Here is a 12,107-nt window from a genome sequence, read left to right as displayed (position 1 = left end):
AGCGACCGACCACTGCTCTGGGATCCCAGCCTCGGGGCCCCCCAGCCAGTTCTGACAGGAGAGACCTGAAGCTTTGAAAGGACCGGGGAATGGGGTGCCCAGGAGGGAGTCTGGGGGTCCCCAACGTGCTCCCAGGGAGAGTCCAGCTCGTTTGGAAGATGCCGGTGGGCTTCACTGGCTCAAACCCTCGCTTCCTCCAGGACCCAACGAGGCCCCAGCCCATCTCCTGCCTGGCTTCCTTCCCTCGAGCCTCTGCTTCCGCGGTTCCCTCCACCAGGAGCCCTTCCTGTCCCTTGTCTTGGCCCAGGTCCTCCTCCTCCGCTAGGGGCGACTCCTCCCCCGTCAGACTGGGCGCCTCCTTCGCCGCCGGGAACCCACAGTCCCGAGAATGAGCAGCCACGTGCTAGGCGCCCATTTTTGCAGAATGAATGGAATCCAGAATCAGGCCCCGGCGCGGAGGATGCGGGAAGGGGACCCTGGGGTCATCACAGGACAGGTCGTTCCTGTTCCGCGGGTGGGGCTGGGTTGCCCATGTGCCCCAGCACAGCAGGGAACCGCTTCGCCCAGCAGGATCTACAAGTGCCCATCTGGGGACCCGCCGCCCCGAGCCCCTTGCAGAGCCCCCACCTCCCATGATCGGGAAGAGCCTGGCTCCGGAGGACTCATCTGTTCCGTCCACGTCATTAAGACTTTGCTGGCTTCCAGCCTGGCTTTAACCGGAGCTGCGGTTTGGCCGCCAGGACCCCGCTGGGGGCCCAACATCCTTTTGTGGCCTCCATCTGCCCTTGTCAATCTCGAGTCTCCCGCCCCCGAGGGCCACCAATCACAGCGCGGGCCTCCCAGTTTCGTCATCAGCAGCCAATCAGCGCTTCCGCTGACCGCTCGGGCCGCAGCAGCTCCGGACAGCGTGGTGCCCCGGCTACCCCGCGAGACCCCTGCGCGTCCAAGTCCGTCCTCGACCACCGCCTCCTGTGGGGGACACCCACGGGGCGCCCCGTTGCACCCACAAGGCTGTGCCTTGCCACTCTGAACCTCAGTCTCCTCTTCTGTAAGATGGGAACAGCACTCCCCTGGGGATGCTCTGGGGTTAAATGATACACTGCACTGAGCGGCCCAGCCCAGTGCCTGTCCCCGGGGTCCCCGCAGCTGGCCCCGTGGAGATCTGCCAGGGGCAGAGACCACAGCTTGGAGTCAGGACCCAGCTCCTTCCTCGCGGCTGGAAACTTCCAGCTTCTTGTCCGCCAGGTGGAGAAGGGCCTCCCGGCTCCCAGCATGGGGCCTGGGGGGTCCTGCTTTGATGGTGGGTGCCTCCAAGGGTAGTCCATCCAGCTGACTCCTTCCAGGGCCTGGACCAGTCCTTGGAGGCCACCTGGACGGCACATCCCAACCCCAGGAGGACCCGTGCTTGGTTTGGGGGCTGTGGATGGAGGCACACAAGGAAGGCAGCCCAGGGCCCCCGACCTTCAAGTTCTAGTCGAGGCGCACCTGCAGAGGCAGGAGGAGGAAGCGCCTTCTGCTGCCTCAATCTCTACCCGCTAATCATGCAGGTGGGTGGTACCCAGGCCGCCCAAGGGCGCCCCAGCTCGAGGCCTCACTGACAGTGGAGGCGCGACATCGAGGGACCACAAAATCAGCCACCTCCACACCACGGAGCTCCCACTACGTGCCTGGGACACCGGGGGCTCCACCGCCTTGTAGGCCCTCCTTCCTCCTGGAGGTGTCCAGGCTGCTGAGACCACCCATTGGAGCCTCGGGCCCACCCTCCACGCCCGCCTTCGTCCCCCAGACACACACAGGCCGCCTTGGGCTGCAGACTTGCGTTATTTTATTTTGCTCTTTCCAGTCTGAAGCTACTATCATGGGCGTTTAAAGTTATACAAATGACACTTACAAAAAATAAAAGACCAGGACACCCAGAGTGAGATGCATGGCAGAGACGACCTGGCGGTGGCGGGGAGGAGGAGGAGCTGGTGGGGGCAGGACTGGGGGCCCGGGGGGGGCCCAGAGGGTGAGGCCCGGCTTCATCCCACCCCAGGAGTCCAGTCAGAGAAGTCCAGTCAGACGAGGAGCACCGATCACACCGGGGGCTCCGGCTGAGGCGGCGGGGGGCCCAGCACCACCAGGGGGCACACAGGCCTGGGACCGGGGTGGGCAGAGGGACGGGGGCTCCCTGGGGAGGTGGGGGCAGGTTCTAGATTCAGGGAGGCACCCACCTGCCGCACCCCTATTGGGTAGAGGGGGCACCGAGGCCCAGAGATGCCATCTGGAGACCCCCGACAAGCCCCCTTGAAGACCACACTGGGCTACACCCAGGCTTGCCAGGGGCGCCTTCAGCTGTAATGTTCCACTAAGAAAAAATACTGATTTGGTCATTTTCTGCTTCCAGTCAGGCCAGGGTGAAGGAGAGAGAGGCAGGGCCCCGGACCACGTGGGCCATGTGGGGATAGGGCAGCGACGGGCATGCTCCAGGTCCCGGCCACCCTGTGTGGCTTCCCTGCGGCCGTGGGCCAGGGCGTGTGCCCAGCTCCTGGGTTGGGGGGGCCTCTCGGGAGGGGGCAGGGGGATTCCAGTTACACACCCCGCCTCGCCCAGGGGCTCGGGGAGGCCTCATGGCCCCCCGCTTCTCCTCGGCCACTCGGGGGAAATAAGGCTCAGAGCTGTCTGAGGTCAGAAGAGGTGCCAGCCTCGCCCACAGCAGAGAAGAGAGGACAGAGGGAGCTGGGGTCCCTCGGAGGCCCAGGCCACCCCGCCCGGCCGCCCGGGGAGCCCACCTGGCAGGGAGCGAGCGGGGCCGGGCGGCCGGGTGGGCAGCGGGCCTAGTACTCCCACAGCGTGGCGGGCTCCACGGCCTCGGCGCAGGCCTTCAGGACCCCCGCGTGGTCCCCCTTTAGGTAGCGCCCGCCCACCTTGATGGCCACCTTGTTGTAGTCGCAGAACTCGAAGAAGAAGTCTACGGGGGTGTCGCTGCTGCTGGTGACGGAAGAGTCGCTGCCAACCATCCAGTACTTGCCCGTGGAGTCTGGGGGGCGACAGCCCGTCACAGCCCGGCCCGGCCCCGCTCCCCACCCAGCCATCAGGGCTCCAGACCGGGGAAGGGGTCCGTTCCACCCACCCGGGCCTCCTGTCCATGCTGGATGGGTCCCCACCCCCAGTCCTTGGTGTCGCATCTCAGGTGTGTGACGCCTCCCCTGCCGACCCCTTCTCGAGTCCCATCTCCCTCTCTGCCCGCCTCCCCGTGCCCCTTCTCTGGCTCTGTCTGTGGTGGGCAGGGAAATCTCCCTCACTTCCAGACAAGAGGGGCAGGGGCTGCCCCCAGCCCAGAGCCTGGACGGCCACAGGACGGCTGTCCCAAGGGGGACTGGAATGGCCCAGGTCAAGTCACAGGTGGCCAGACTGAGAGGGGCGGGCGGTTCCCTCTCTGTGCCCCAACACCGATCCCCAGGCCCCACGCGGCAGCCACCCTCGAGGGGGAACCTGCCTCTGATGTTGTAGGCGCCGTCGTTGAACTCCAGCTGGAAGACATCGTAGCTGGAGCGATTGGCATCCAGGGTGCCCGTGACCTTGCGGCAGCCGATGAAGCCGTGCTCCCCGCGGAGCACAATGATGGGGCGGTTGATCAGCTTCATGAGGAAGAGCTCGGAGTCCCCTGTCCCGGGAGGGGCAGAAGCAGTAAGCCTCATGGGGCTGGGGCTGGGGCTGGGATGCCCAGGGTGACCCAGAGAGGGAGAGCAGGAGCCTGCAGTCACACAGCACACCAGCCCTAGGGTGAGGCTGGGCAGGGCCGGTTTAGGGGGGAACGCCCAGCACCAGGTGGGCCTCAGCGGAGTGACCTGTGGGTGGACGCTCCGGAGAACCGGGACTCAGGGTGCACCCACGGGGGGGTACCTGCTGTTTCCACCGACGCGGCCAGCTGCCCATTCTTCTTGGCCGTCACGAACTTGCCATTGGAGGCACGCAGCGTGATCCGCCGGTCACGCCACTCGATGTCAAAGTAGCAGCTGGCGTTCCTGAGGGTAGTGGGATGGGGTTAGATGGGACCAGCCAGGCCCCCAGGCCAGGGTCCCACAGGAAGGGCCGGCCTCGACACTCACTTGGTGGAAGCGGTGGACTGCACGCCCCCGGTGGCCGTCAGCGTCCAGTACTTGCCCGTGTGGGTGCGGAAGGCGCACTTTTTGGTGTCGCGGTCGATCTCCAGCTGGAAGGTCTCCTGGTCGGTCTCTTCGTCCTGATTGGCCGACAGGTCCATCCCTGCGGGGAGAGCCTCCAGCTGGCACGGGGACCCCACGCCCCCACCCCATTCCAGCCAACCCCCCTCGGCCCCACATCAGACGGCAGAAGCCAGGACCCCCGGGCACAGGAGGCAGGCACCACGGCCGCGACCCCCGTCTTCACATCTCTCTCTCGGATCCTAGGAGCAATACCTTCCAACAAACCCACAGCAAAAGACGTTCGGGAACCAACCGGAAGAATCTTAACGCGGCCCAGGACAGGTATCAAGGCTTAATTACTCTCCGTCACATTGTGGTGATGTAAGAAAATGGCCTCATTTTTCAGAGATGCAGACGGAAATGTTTTGAGATGAAACACCCTGAGGTCAGGGGTTTGCTTCAAATATAACCAAAAAACGATGAATCACGGGGCAGATGGGGCTGGCGTGGCAGGATATGGCACCTGGGGGGGTCGGCATATGGGCTCCTGGTACCCTGCCCGCTTCTGTACGTGTGTCAAGTGAAAAGAGAACAGCACGCGCTCCTCTCAGGAAATAGGGAAAACTCACAAAAGCACAAAAAAGAAGTCAGGTGTGCCCCCCTCCCCCCCCCCCCCGCCCAGGCCCACCACACCCAGACCGCCCTCCCGCCTTCATGCAGTGTCCTTTGGCCCTGAGCGCGTGCAGGCTGGCGACCGGCCCAGCATCTCTCCCCTGCATCATCTGATGGGACGGGGCTGGTCCCCTGGCCCACGCCCACACTCTGCAGCACAGTCCACAGCCTCTGCGGCCACATCGTTTGGACACCTGTGTGGACTCCTCCAGCTAAAGGGGGATCTTTGGTTCCAAGAGACCCACGTTCCCCGGCACCCCGGGGTGACTGCCAGGGCTCGGGCCTGTCTGGAACAGTGGGTGGGTCACTGTTCGGGCCTCGAGGCCTTTATGAAGCTGGGGCCACAGTGGCGGGTGATGGGCGTCCCTTCAGATGAGGAGGTGGAGGCTGGCAGGCGGGAGCTGGGGTCTGGGCTGCCCCCCGGGCCCTCCTCCAGGGCCCAGGCTTAGATCCACCCACTCGAGAGCTGGATGGTGCCAACCCCGTCGTAACCCATGACATGTCCACGTCAGGGCCACGGGGCCCACCTTCACCCCCACTTTACAAGAAGAGAGACTGAGACAGAACAGCGACGTGTCCTTGGTCAACGTCACCCAGAAAGGAAGTAAGGGGTCCCGGTGGCTCTCAGGAGGGGAGGTGGGCAGACTCAAGCCTCCTGCCACGCCCTCCCACCTCTGCCTTTTCCTCCTCTCTGTGGACTGGCAGACGTGGCCTCTCTGGGTCGCCCAGGGCCCTGAACCAGACCCTCACGGAACCCCCCGGCTCAACCCTCCAAGCCCACCAGGCCCCTCACCCCGATGTCGGGGATCTGCTGACCGCCCGGGACCCAGGGGTTGAGCTGGATCCACCATCATGCCCCAGTAAAGCACCGGGTGTGGACAGGAGTCAACAGGGGCTGGGCCTGCAGGGCACCCGAGCCATCACCTGGAAGGGGACCCACCTAAGGCCGTGGCCGGCAGCAACACTTGCAGCTGGGGTCCCTCCTTGCTCAGACCTTGCCCAGCAGACCGAAGTCCTGCCACCCCCACATCCCACCTCCGCTCTGCAGAAACCGGCCCTGAGGGCCCCAGCCTGCTGGCCATAGGGCGCCACCTGCCCACTGTGTGGCCAGCCCGCTGATGGGAAGGAAGGGGGCAGACAAGAGGAACAGCCCCTCTGGGCGCACCCCAGCAGCAGAGACAGAGGGGCTCCCAGAAAGGGGGGCAAAGCAGACCCGGAACGGAAGTCAAATCTGTAGGACAGCCTCATCCTGGGGTTCAGAGAGCCCGTCTCAATGCAGCCTTGCAGACAAACAAGGTGCTTCCCAGCTTGGCTGACAACAAACGCAGGAAGCTCCTCCATGACACTGGGGTCACGGTGCCCTGGGCTCCGTGCGGATGTGGACAATCCTCCCGGCAGCAGCCCCACGGCACCGTCACTAACATCCTCTTCCCGCAGAGGAACAAAGGCAGGACCCCCCCCCCCCGGCCCCCACCGCCATGGTCATTACATGCCCGGGGCCACACCACTGCCACCATCTGCTCACTTCCTCAGACCTCGTGAGCCTGGTTGTGTCCAGTCCTGGAAGCGCTTTGATGACAAGGCCGAGGCCGGCCAGTGGGATTCCTAGAGTGGGGCCAGGCACCCTTGGGCGAGCGTCTTCTCCTCCCTCAGCCTCAGTTTCCCTCTCTGCCTGTCCAAAGGGCCCGGTCTCTCCATTCTGCCAGGAGATTTGGAAGGATTTAGGAGCCTGGTGCCAAGGAGACACCAGATCTTCTGACCCCAACAGGCAGGGGTAGGGGGTGGGGGAGGAGACCCCCGCCACCATCCAGCGTGACCCCTCCCGGCTCCAGGGCCCTTCCTACACGGGAAGGGCCCCTCTTGGCCCTGGAGCCTCCAATCAGAGCTGGGTTGCTATGGGAACGCGGTTTTTTCAGGATCTTTCCTTTCATGAACAGCAGCACAGAAAACCTGAGTCACAGAACATGTGGGGGCTCAACGGAGCCCACGGGCGCATCTCCCACTTCCCTCCGGGGAGTCCTAGTGAGCCCCCTGGGCCCCCGCCTGGCCCCCTCCACCATAGCTTTCCCGTCTCCAGTCTCAAACATTCTCACGCCTCCCCGTCTAACCCCCTTCCCGGGTCCCCACCCACTCCGTCCTCAGCAGTTCTCAAGTCCCCCTGGTTTGTTCGAAAGAGGGAGTCCCCACCACCCCCACTCAGTTTAGAGGGGAGCCTGGAAGCATCTGTGTCGTCCCCCCCCATTTTTCCAGTCAGCTCTTGCCACTTCCTGACGGCTTCGAATCCCGCACAAGCCAATCCCGGGGCCTGAAATGCCCTGCCTCGCCGGGAGAACTCCTACACATCCTGCAAAGCCCAACTCGACCAGGCCTTCCTCAGCCAGCCACCCGTCGCCTTTGAGCTGCTGGGACAGAGCACTTCCTGAGCACGGGATCCCCAGGGCACAGCTGGACAGAGGCAAGGAGGCCACGGGTCCAAGTGAGAAATGCCGGCAGGCCCTGCCCAACCCGCATCCTCACCCCGCGAGGTCCTCACAGGTGCACTGCTCCCCAACACCTGCACCGGATGTGAGCCACCTGCCTGGTCACATCAGCTCTTAAGCAGCAGGACCCCACTCACGGGGTGGGGGTGGGGGGCCGACCCTGTCTCTAACGGTGCCTGTGACGGAAGACCTCCTCCCAGAGATAAAGCCTGGCTGAGAGAACCTGCCCAAGGCAGCCCTTCACAGATGGGGAAACTGAGGCAGGAGAGCAGGCTGCAGCTTCAGCAGGGAGCGCCCCACCCCCACGGGGGCCCGGCGTGTGCAGGCGCGCGGGGATGATTCACACCCCGCAGCCGCCTCAGCACTGACCCTCCTCCTTCCCCGCTGGCGTTTCCCAACATGTGCCGGAAGCTCGGCCGCCGCCTCGCTGCCACGCAGGCCCGTCCAAAATGGCCCCTGCAGACACGCCCCCCGCCCCCCATGCTGGCTGGGGGTCCTGCGGTCATCCTCCATCCCACCGGCAAGATTCGGGGTCAGCTAACGTAAGAACGAGATGGGGACCCCAAGACCCGAGGTCAATGGAGCCCCGATCTCCGCCCCCGGAGCCCCCTCCCCCAGCTCCCCCTCCCTTTAAAGTCACAGATGAGCCAGCACGTCTCTGGGCCCAATTTCCAGCTCCTCCCGCGCCGTGAGCCTGAATCACACCCTGACGCCCCGGCAAGCTTTACCAGGAAGGAGGCATCTGCCCAGGCTCGCTGGGGGCTGCCAAGAACATCCCCAGGCGCTCTCTGCGCCTTCCGGGCCCCAACAGTTACAGACAGAGCCACCTGCCTCCACCACGTCTTCCCCAGGAGAGGTGCTGGACACAGCCCAGCAAGCATGCAGCATACCTGAGTCAAGGAGCACCCAACACGGGCCCTGTGATCCTGCTGGCTGCTCCAGTCCCAACTTCCCAGCCACAATGGGCATTCTCCTCCATCCTGCCTCGGGGCCTTTGCACAAGCTGCGCCCTGTGCCTGCAACACCTTTCCGCACACCTGATGCATGCTACCTTCCATTCATCCTTCGGGTCAGCGCAAGCGTCCTCAGAAAAGGACCCCCTTCCATCTAATCTGGGGCCCTGATATATTTCCTGGACCCCCAAGCCTTTTCTCGACACCTCTGGGATATTGCTCCTGTCCGATGGAGAGCACCAGCTCCAACAGGGAAGGGCCCAGGACACGCCCATTTGTCCACCACTCAGGTCTCAGCCTGTCCCACTTGCTAAGGGCTCAATGTTTGGGGCACAGGTGGGGAGCCCTGCCCCACCCAGGACTGTGTGAGGCCTACTGCGCCCTGGAAACCGGGAGGCATCAGGCGGTTCAGGTAAGAGCCCATTCTGGAATCAAACGACCCCGTTCTGCATGCTGCTTATTTGCTGTGTGACCTTGGGCTCATGGCTTCACCTCTCTGGACCTAAACCTGTCCGTCTGTAAGATGGACAGGATACCGCCCGCCTCAGCCAGCAAACTCAGGCACCAAATTGCCGGTACCCCACCCGGGGCCTCCACTCCCGCAGCCAGGGGGCTGCGCCCCCCTCCGCAGAGCCCAGGCAGGAGAACGGCCATGTGGAGAGAGGCCTTCCTCCACGGAAGGAGGCCCCTGACTGGGCTCCCATCCAGCCACCTCCAGAGGCTGGGGTCCAGCTTCCCATCCAGGGGAGCGAGACCCCCGCAAGTCCTCCAGCGGGGCCTGCGGCAGCCAAGAATCAACTACCTTCGCCAACGCAGGGGCGCAGGCGCCAGAAGGAAGCGCAGCCGCCTGGGGGAGAACCAAGAAGGGAAAAAGGGGGGCTCGCTTCTGGCGCGCAGGCCGGGAGGAAATGGCCAGGCCAGCAGGAGGCCGGAGCAAGGACGCATCGAGTTGCGGCCAATTGTTCCCGGAGGGAGCCTCGGGGCGGGGTCGCTCCACGGCAGGGGCTTCCCAGTGGAGCCGGGCTGGGGTCCCCAGGGGCGCGCGCGGCCGCCCTCGACGCGCGCAGGGCAGCGCCCGGCCTGGAGGCGCGCGGCGGGCGCTGGGCGGGGAGCCTGGCCGGCCGCCATCCGCGCCACGCCGTCCCCGGGCCGGGGCGCGAGGAGGGAGCCGCCTCCTGGGGAGGCTCCGGACCCGGGCGCTGGACCGGGGACGGCGCGCGATGGGGGGAGTGGGGGGGTCCTCAGCGGGGGGACCCGCAGCAAGCCCATCCCCTCCCCCGCCCCGCCGCATCTGGTTTTCCCATCTGCAGAGAGTGAGCAGGACAAAGGGGGCGAGGGAGGGCCCTGTCGCGGAGCCCGCCCCCCTGCTCACAAAGGCCGCGGCCCCGAGCGCTGGGCAGGCGCGGGAGGAGGGGCAGGGGGGGAAGGGCAGACAGTCAGGGCGCCCCCCCGACCCCCAGCAGAGGCCGACCCCTCCCGGCAGCGAGAGGGGGTGGGGAAAGGCCCGGAGAGCGGGGAGGTGGAAGCGCATCCCGCGGAGATCAAACGCTCCCCTCTCCCGGCCGCGAAATGCGGTCGCAGGGGGTGGGGGCGCGCCCCGCGCCTGTTGCGACCCCCGCCTCCGCCCTTGAGCTAAAGGCCACCGGCGGGGGGAGGGGCACGAGGAAACCGGCGAGAGGGGCGTCTCCAAAGGACTGGGCCCCCGGATGCAAGGGATCAGCGCGCGTGGGGAGAGCCTACATTGGGCTGGGGGTTCGGAGGGTGGCACACAGGGCGATGCCTTACGGGGGCCTGGGGAGCCTCAACCCGAGGCCGGGTGGGGGTTGCGCAGCGACGCCCAAGGATGGGCAGCGCCCCACCCCTCGCCCCCTCCTCCGGGAGGCGAGCGCACGTCCCGCGGCCGGGCTAAACGGCCTGCGCGCCCAGCAGGGGCGCACCGGGCGTCGCTCGGGCTGGCAGCGGCGCCGCGGGCGAGAAAGGGCGGGAGGCTGGAGGGACGGGGGTGGGGGTGCGCTTTGTGCGGCGGTCGGAGAGGCGGGGGGCGGCGTCCCCACTCACCCTGGCGCGTGGACACGTTCCTCTCGTTGGCCGCCTGCAGCACGACCTGGGCGCAGCTCTGCTCCAGGGCGAAGAGCTCGTCCTTGCCCACCTTGGTGGCCTTGCCGGCCTTGAGCGTGCCGCTGGGCCCCGACGGCGCCAGGTAGCGGCCCTCGCAGTCGCGGAAGGCCACCTTGCCGGAGCGGAACTCGAGCGTGTAGCCGGTGGCGGGCTCGGGGCGCGCCACCAGGCGCCCGTCGTGGCGCAGGAAGCGGTGGTCGGCCGTCTGCACGCTGTAGCGCTGGTCCTGGAAGGCCAGCGTGATGAGCGAGTCGACCCCCCAGGGCACGTCGCGGTCCACGGCGATCTCATCGGCCGGCCGCGCGCTCAGGTGCGCGTAGCGCTTGCGGGTCAGGCTGTAGATGTTGACCTGCGGGTGCATGGCGATGTGCACGCTCCACTTCTCGGCCGGCGACACGCTCTGCGCGAAGCACGACAGGCGGTCCTCGGTGCCGCCGAAGTAGCGCCGGTGCGCCTCGGACTGCAGGGACCAGCGGCCGTCGTCGTGCGCCACGATCAGGAAGCGGCAGTCGGCGCCGGGCGTCTCGCGCTCGCAGGTCACGTTGCCATCCTTGTCGGCCGCCAGGTAGCGGCCCAGGTGGCTGCGCAGGCACACGGCCGCACTGCCCGCCTCGTCGGGCGGCTGCTCCAGCGTCCAGATCTGCTTCTTCTTCAGGCTGCTGGCCGACGCGTTCACCTTGAACCCGAACGCCTCGGCCGTCAGGTACTTGTTGCTGCAGTTGATCAGGCCGAACTGGATCTGCACCGCCTCGGCCGTGCCGTTGGCGGGCATGGTGGCGGCGGCGCCCCGCTCCTTTGTTCGGCTCGGCGCCCGCGACCCGCGCGCTCCCTCCGCTGCGCTCCACAAAGCCGGCCCGCCGCGCCCGCGCCTTTATAGGCGGGGTGACGTCAGCGCGCGGCCACGCCCCCGCGCGCTCGCCACGCCCCCGCCGGGGAAGGGGGGGGGCGCCTGGGGCGCCTCTGCAGCCGCCGACGCCTCCCACCCAAGGCCGGGGTCCCCCTGCCGCGGGGCCGCAGCCTGAGGAGCCACCCAGAGCTCGGACCCCTCGGAGAACCGCCCCCCTCCCCAGGCCCAGCCCGGGGGAGGGAGGGACCAGCCAGATTTGAGGTTGTGACAGAGACCAGAGGGACCACAGAGCATGCGGGTGCTGCGCGCAGGCTGCTCGGAGGAGGGGGCCTTGGAGGAGCCGAGAGGGGCCCCCGCGAGGACCTGTTGGCCCAAGGAGGGGGTGCAGGGCAGGAGCTAGGAGGGGGTCTGCAGCCCCCAACTCACCCAGCCTGGGCCTTGCAGCCTGGCTCTCCAGAGCAGGGGCTGTGGTTCCCTGAGGCTTCCCGCCCTCCCAGGACACTGCCCTGAAGGCCACGGGGCCCCCTCCCTGTGGCCAGGCTCCCAGACCCGCTGGCCCACTTTGGTGTCCGTGGTAATGGCCGAGACAAGTGACCAGCGGTCCCGTTCTGGGGATGGGGATGCAGACGTCACAGTGTTCTGATCTACGGGCAGTGGGGTGAGCAGTGCGCCCTTTTCCCGGTGGCAGCTCGGGGCGGGGCAGCGCAGCCCGCAGGACGCAGCCGGGGTCTCGGCTCTAGGCCAGCGTGCCTGCCACTTTATACCCCCAGGTCCTGACTTCACAGCACGCCTAGCGCACCGCAGGAAGGGTGACGCAGCCGTCCCCCTTCAAGACCCCAGCTCTTCATCCTCCTCCAGCAAAGGGGACATTCCCTACAGACGCCCACCC

At 66.6% G+C, this 12,107-nt stretch overlaps 1 protein-coding gene across 1 annotated transcript; it reads right to left on the bottom strand.

Annotated features, from left to right (window-relative positions):
* Positions 1-1,808: 1,808 nt before the first annotated feature.
* On the bottom strand, positions 1,809-11,792 carry FSCN1 (fascin actin-bundling protein 1). Its single transcript, XM_070566231.1, has 6 exons — positions 11,645-11,792; positions 10,312-11,240; positions 4,092-4,248; positions 3,886-4,007; positions 3,479-3,646; positions 1,809-3,019 (listed from the first exon to the last, which is right to left on the bottom strand). The coding sequence occupies exons 2-6, from the start codon at positions 11,141-11,143 to the stop codon at positions 2,817-2,819; spliced, it is 1,482 nt and encodes a 493-aa protein (XP_070422332.1). The 5' UTR covers positions 11,144-11,240; positions 11,645-11,792; the 3' UTR covers positions 1,809-2,816.
* Between the last annotated feature and the right edge of the window lie 315 nt (positions 11,793-12,107).

Source organism: Equus przewalskii, chromosome 12 (assembly GCF_037783145.1).
Source record: "Equus przewalskii isolate Varuska chromosome 12, EquPr2, whole genome shotgun sequence".
Classification (NCBI taxonomy): domain Eukaryota; kingdom Metazoa; phylum Chordata; class Mammalia; order Perissodactyla; family Equidae; genus Equus; species Equus przewalskii.
This window is presented reverse-complemented; position numbering and strand designations above follow the sequence as displayed.